Source organism: Galeopterus variegatus, unplaced genomic scaffold, assembly GCF_000696425.1.
Source record: "Galeopterus variegatus unplaced genomic scaffold, G_variegatus-3.0.2 Scaffold1492, whole genome shotgun sequence".
Classification (NCBI taxonomy): Eukaryota; Metazoa; Chordata; class Mammalia; order Dermoptera; family Cynocephalidae; genus Galeopterus; species Galeopterus variegatus.
The window spans coordinates 163,106-170,069 of record NW_007727603.1 but is presented as its reverse complement, the minus strand read 5'-3'; the positions used below and the strand labels follow the sequence as shown (position 1 = coordinate 170,069).

Below are 6,964 nucleotides of genomic sequence, written 5' to 3'. Positions count from 1 at the left end.
GGTCATACCAGCCTGAATGCACCCAGTCTCGTCTGATCTCTGAAGCTAAGCAGGGGCAAACGTGATTAGTACCTGGATGGGAGACTGCCTGGCAATATGGGGTGCTATAGGCTTTAAATTTTAAAAAAAGAAAAAAGTAGAAATGGTCATCTCCTGAGGAGGCTTTGCTTTAAACACATACGTAGAGCTTATCTTCCCATCTCACTTTTCACTCCCCTCACTTTCTTGTTTAGTTAATTATGTGGTTTTCATATTAATTTTGTTGATTTTATACTGGGTGTGACCCAAGGGAGCTGCACGTTCTATTTGTTTTGCCATATACAAATCAGAGCTTAGCAGTTGGTTTCATCTGGGTTCTTTCAATTAAAGGTCGCAATTTAGCCTTCTGCCACTTACAGGACTCAGATACCAGGCTTAAGTGGGAACTGTAAGATTATGTCCCAAGACCAAAGTCTATTAATTAGTAAGAGGGCTTGGGTTGTAGAGAAGTGGACGTTAACACCAGTTTTAAAGACTGCCAACCCAAGGTCTTTTCCTTGTGAATCTTTTGTTTCTNTTTTTTTTTCCCCCTCTCTTTTTTTTTTTTTTTTTTTTTTTTTTTTTTTTTGTGGGGAAAGAAAGCTTTTATGTGAGATTGGGAATGAAAGATTGAATTCAAAAAACATTTATATGATGAGTTTATGGGCAGGATAGTATTTATGGCTGAATAACTATATCACTATATATATATATGTATTCTCCCTAAAATAGCAGAAATGATCCATGGTCATACCAGCCTGAATGCACCCAGTCTCGTCTGATCTCTGAAGCTAAGCAGGGGCAAACATGGTTAGTACTTGGATGGGAGACTGCCTGGCAATATGGGGTGCTATAGGCTTTAAATTTAAAAAAAAGAAAAAAGTAGAAATGGTCATCTCCTGAGGAGGCTTTGCTTTAAACACATACGTAGAGCTTATCTTCCCATCTCACTTTTCACTCCCCTCACGTTCTTGTTTAGTTAATTATGTGGTTTTCATATTAATTTTGTTGATTTTTATACTGGGTGTGACCCAAGGGAGCTGCACGTTCTATTTGTTTTGCCATATACAGATCAGAGCTTAGCAGTTGGTTTCATCTAGGTTCTTTCAATTAAAGGTCGCAATTTAGCCTTCTGCCACTTACAGGACTCAGATACCAGGCTTAAGTGGGAACTGTAAGGTTATGTCCAAAGACCGAAGTCTATTAATTAGTAAGAGGGCTTGGGTTGTAGAGAAGTGGACGTTAACACCAGTTTTAAAGACTGCCAACCCAAGGTCTTTTCCTTGTGAATCTTTTGTTTCTCTACAGCTATGATCTGCTACATGTGGAATGTTATAGTTATAGGTTAAGCGATATATAGTGGAAGAGCCAAATATCCAAGGCTTAAATAGTACAGGGGCTTACTTTTGTCGTCCATAAAAGATGACAAAAGTCTGGCAGCTCAGGCTTGATATGGAAGCTCCATGAAGTCATTAGGGATTTCTGGGAATTCTGTCATCCTTCAGCTAGTGTCTTGCAACCTCAAAGTCACCTTACATTCCAAGGTGGCTGCTGGGACTCCAGCCATCATGTCTGCATTTCCAGCAGAAAGAAAAAAGAAACTAAGAAAGGACAAAGGGTGCCCTATTTTCTGGATAATCAAACTCCCTTTTAGAGAGCTTTCTGGAAACTGCTCCATACCTCTCATTGGCCACTCCTTACTGCAGGAAGGGCTGGGAAATGTAGTTTTTCCAGCTGGGTCCATTGCTGCCTCTTACATTTTAGGGGTCTGTTGCTAAGGAAGAAGAAGGAAATAAATACTGAATTGGCCCTGCCCTTAAAACAGCTGCCTTTCTGTCCTCTCCTCACCCCCATCCAATTTCCCCTTGCCTGACAAGAAGATATTCTTTTTTTTTTTTTTTTCATTTTTAAAAATTAAGGTATTCAAGACGGGAATCTTAACTAGAGCCAGTTCATCTGAATCAAAATGTCTTTGCTCATATTTTTTCCTGCACATGCCTTATCTGCATCCCTCCATGTCCACAAATTCACAGAAATCAACACCCTGTACCCAGTCAGCCAGATTAGGCACTTCTGGGCCTGCTGGTGGTCTTGTGGTTGCCCTGCCACATGGTGGGATGGGGGTGGGGATGTGGTAGGGGTGTTCATCAGCCTTTGGGGGTCTTCACTGGCCTTCTTAGTGTGCAAGATGGGCCCAGGCTGACTTCCAGTAGGAGAACCACGTGCCGGTCACCCTAGACAGGCTGCACGAGGTTGTAAGGTAGTGGGTGTAAGCTTTCCTTTCCTGTCTCTGGAGGACACCGCACGAAAAAGTTCCCCTTGACTTTGGGAGCCAACGTTTTGCTATTTTCCTTGCCAGGGGCTGTGGGTGGCCAGCGTTCAAGAGGAGGCTGGTTGGGCTACAACACGGTGGTTAGAAAGTGAAAAATATTTCCAGTTTGGATGTTAACATGAGAAGAAAAGGCATTGATCCTTCTCTCCTTGACCTTGCTTCTCTCTCTGATTCAATCCTTATCTGTTTTTAAACCCTGTGGGCTGAGCATGAAAAATATGGCTTTTTAAGCCAGATGTCCATCTGAGGAGGGCATTGTGGACGGAGTGCTATCTTCTCAGTGAACAGCCAGAGGCAGCTACACTGTGGTGCTGTGGAAGAATCCAGAGAGAGAGGATCAGAAACCACCTTGGCAACAGGGCCCAGGCCTTGCCTCTCGTGTCTATCATGATTTACAAAGGCCGGGAGTTCCCCAGGAGCTTTAGCACACCAGACCCCACTCCATTACTTTCTTCAGTCTTGTGAAGTGACCAGCAGTATTCTTCAAGCATTACTTGATACAACTCCGCTGCTCCGTTTAGCATTAAAGAGAGCTCGTACAAGCTTCTAAAAGTTACGAACTTAGTGACAAATCAACAATGACAATTTTACTACTCACCCACTCAGCCATACCACCTGTCCATCCCCCCCACCCTACCTGCAACTGGGGGCAAAGCTGACTTCTCTTCTACAGGTTGCAACATTCAGAGGACCAGTGCCATCTAAACTGTCCTGTCCCAGAATGCTTTATTCTGTAATTCTGCATGCAAATACATGACTTAACTCTTTTCTGGGACTACAAATTCTAGAAGACCACAGGTTGCAGTCTAGGCATCCTGTTTTATCTATAAGCATTAATTGAATGCTTTCCAGTAGATATGGAAGAGAGGGAAGATATGTGCCTGTATAAGCCAGGGAGTTCAGTGTTTACTTGGGTGATGAACATGGTCTGAGAGCAGGGATAATTCTCTTTCCTCAGTGGCCAACCCCTAAATGCCTGTCAAACTATTCAATGGCTTCCTATGTACATAGGGGCCACCTCTCCGAGCTATAAAGGATATCCAAAAAAAAAAAAAGAAGAATAAAAATAAAAGCATAATGAGCATTCCCTTTAGCAAAGAACTAAGCACTTTCTTTTGTGTTTCTTCCCTTGCAAAAGAGAAAGGGGTCCCTAATTTTGCCAGACCTCAGAAAGAGAGTGCTGAGGGCAGTTGTTTCAAGGTGACAATCATTCCTTTGTGTACTCCTCCCACACCCCAGCCTCTGCCAGGCAACTGCCAGTCCTTCCTGAAGAATGACCTCGTATATGCTCACACACAAAGACACACACACTCTCTCTCTCTCTCTCTCTCTCTCTCTCTCTCTCTCTCTCCCTGCCCCCCCTCCCCCACCCCAGGTAATTTCCCTCTCAGTCTGAGCTGCTCTTTTCATTCCAAGCAACTGTGTATTCCAATGAGCCAGACAAAGTTCTGGGAAGGGCCTCTCAGCACCATGTTGTCTTGTTTCAGCTGTGGACCCCAAAGTTGTTTCCATTGCCAACCGAGTTGCTGAAATTGTGCATTCTTGGCCACCACCAGAACAGTTCCACTTGCAGGGAGGAGGCATCAAGGCCCAAGGGAACCGCAGACCCCAGGCTCTTCGCCTCCAGGACGAAGGCTCCCAGCCTAGCACTTCAAGTTCTAAGAAAGGTAAATGTTCCTCCTGGGTGATTGTGTGGAGAGGAGCACTCGCTGGGCAGGGTATACGAGCATGTGCGTGCTTGTTTAGCTCAGGGCTCTGCCACTCGAGGGTCTCTGCTGACCTGAATAAGGGCAAGACAGCCGCAGGCTGGAGGCACTGAGCTCTAGCTTGAGAGACCAGCATGAGGGGAGGGGACCGTGCTAGCAGATGGAACCAATATGCCAAGCTCACTGTCAAGTCACAAGAGCGGTCTCCTACTGAGGGAGAGGAGGAAGCCCAAAGCCTGCATGCAACCTTGCCACAAGGGGAAATGCGGTATTAGAGCTGATCATATTAGCAATGACCCTGGACCAGTTTGTGCTGGGGCTCGTTGGAGCATCAGTCTAGGGATTTATAACATGGCTCTGGGCTCCTGTGAGAAGGCAGGGGGTTGTCCGATACCAGGGCTTGTGCAGAACATGAAGCAGAACTGAGAAGTGAGTAGGGACCAGGCTGGGTCAGTTGTAGCCAAAGCTGTAGCGATAGCTGGGACAACAGATCCTGTCGGGCTTGTCGGCTATGAGGGGAGAGTTGCGGGGAGCAGGACCAAGTGCCACCGGAGGAGAAGCTCACTGCTGTGCTCCCTCACCAGCCGCCACCCCTCCCATGTGGCTGTCCCCAAACTCCAGGGGAGGCTGAGGCAGAGGCGGCTCCTGGGTTTGCAGCACCCTAAAGGACAAGGCACAAAAGTTCTCCCTCCAAAGATACTGGTGTTTCCCCACCCCTGAAGCAGAAAGGGGACCACACTGAGGGGGCCATCAACGGCCCCAGAGGCTTTGAGTGAGGAGGTGGAGCAGAGGAGGAGCCCCTGAGTGCTGAAAAGGAAGCGGGGACACTGCCTTGCTCTCCAGTGTGTTTGCGACACCCTCGTCCTGTGCGCAGGCCGGGCCTGCAGGCCACTGATGCAGCCGCTGTCCCAGACAGGGGTGGCAGATGACAAAATGCCACGTGGGCTGTGGAGATGGCGCTCTGTCCCCCCAGGGCACTTGGGCCTCCGTCTCCCGCCTCCCTCTCACCCAGCCCTCACTAGACCCTGCTGGTACTTGCTACCCCGGTTTCCTGGCCTCTTTCCCCCAACCTCAGACAAACATCAGGACTCCGTGACTTCAGAGACGGTGCCACAAGTAGGAGAGACTGTCCTCTCAGTAACCGCCTTTTCTCTTTCTGTTCTATCGCAATAAACATTTTCATCGTGTTTAGTTGTTAGCAAGTTGTGAGACAAGAAAACTCCTACTCCACCTGCCCCGCCCCGACGTGCACGCCACACGCCAGCTGCAGCCGTCTGCTGCCCCCTGCGCTTCAGCCTGGGAGCTGGGGGCATTTAGTACGCTTACTTATACCCCACCTCGTTGTAGAGACACTGCATACAAGGTATAGATTTTGGTCAGATAAAATAAATCAAATTTGAAAGATAATGTAAAAAGAAAACAAAAACAGGAAAATAAGATGGGTTTAGAAATGAGGCTTATGCGAAAAATGTAGGCCGGGGAGATTATACTCCCTCTTAGTGGTGGGCCATGAATTTGGCTCTATCTTTTCTAGCAGTTAACAAAAAGGGGAAAAAGTGATCAAATATGGGATTTGTAGTGTTCGTAAGGAAAAAGCGTCATCTGCTGAGAAAACATCTAAAAACCAGAGGGACATTTCTCCTAAATATCTTCAGAGACAGGATCATAAGTCATAGTACTGATGTCTTCAGCAACATTCTTAGGTAAAGATAGTGATGAATTTGACAGTGAGAACTGGGGGCGAAGCTGAGAAAAAAGAGGAAAAAGGGAAAGGAGGGGACGGTGGGGGTGTCTGCAGGGGTTTGTGTCTGATCAGAAGAGATGAGGTCAGATTCATTTGCTAAGAATTAGAAAGCACACTTCTTCCTCGATCTCTAACCAAGACACAAGCATTGCCACTGGAAACATTTAAGATTATTTTGTGCTGCTCTTAAAACTAATGACTGAAATTTTCCTCTGACAGATGGAGAAGAGCAAGTAATAGACAAAATTGTTGAGCTGCTGAAATATTCAGGGGATCAAATGGAAAGAGAGGTATGAAGCTCCTCGAACTAATGTGATTTCTTTCTGTGCCCATGCGCTAGGACACGAGAATGGAATTGTACTCCAGGCTGCAACCTTATTCCTTTTCAAAGTTCTGGTTTCTCCTTAGTACTAGATTTTATTTCCCTTGGCGCTGAAATTTTTCACGCTGGCAGCATCTCAAAAATGAATCACTTTGGAAAACATAAGTAAACCTTCTGGAGCCTGCTTGGAATTTTTGGAAACTAAAAAAGTAACTTTGTTATTGTAAGAAAAGACACCAGTAAATTAAAATAGAATAGAACTATTAATCTCATTCCCCATGTACCCGATCCTCAGTTTAGACTCTTGCATTTGCCCTGCAGCCGGGATACCTGTGTCCTAAGTTGCTCAAAGGCTGGAGTCCTTTCTGAAATCTTGACTGTTGTCTGCTCAAGGTCTCTCTTAGCAGTTTGGCCAGGAGGCACATTAGTCTTCCTTGGAGAACTTGTGGATTCCCTCCCACTTAGAAGTTGAGACCCTCCTTCCAATCAGCTGTCAGGTAGCCCTGGTGAGCAAACCCTAAGTGCAGGCAGAAGGGCTTCTTTTCTGAATGCCATCTCTTCCGTGTCTGCTACCCATAGACTACTGCGTAGTCTCCAGGGTCTGTCAGTCAGGGTCTGGCCAGTGGACCCATGTCCTCACTTTGCTGGGATCCATGGGGAGGGAGTGGGGCCCTGGGGGGCTTCTGCAGGAGCGGGAACAGCACCACCTGGCCGGCTGCCCAGCCCCTCACAGCCTGCTCATGGCTACTCTCTTGATAGCTTTGTCAAAAGTGTGCCCAGAGCCGGCCCGGTGGCGCACTGGATAGTGCGCCGCTTGGGAAGTGCGGCGGCGCTCCCGTCCG

The 6,964-nt window shown here is 46.9% G+C and overlaps 1 protein-coding gene across 1 annotated transcript in view; it reads left to right on the top strand.

Moving 5' to 3' along the window:
• The window catches only part of BCL2L14 (BCL2-like 14 (apoptosis facilitator)), a 16,255-nt gene that overhangs the window by 2,433 nt on the left and 6,858 nt on the right, over positions 1–6,964 (top strand). Inside the window, exons 2-3 of the mRNA XM_008577324.1 lie at positions 3,838–4,017; positions 6,020–6,090. Coding sequence (XP_008575546.1) covers positions 3,838–4,017; positions 6,020–6,090 — 251 coding nt within the window. The remainder of the gene's footprint in view (positions 1–3,837; positions 4,018–6,019; positions 6,091–6,964) is intronic.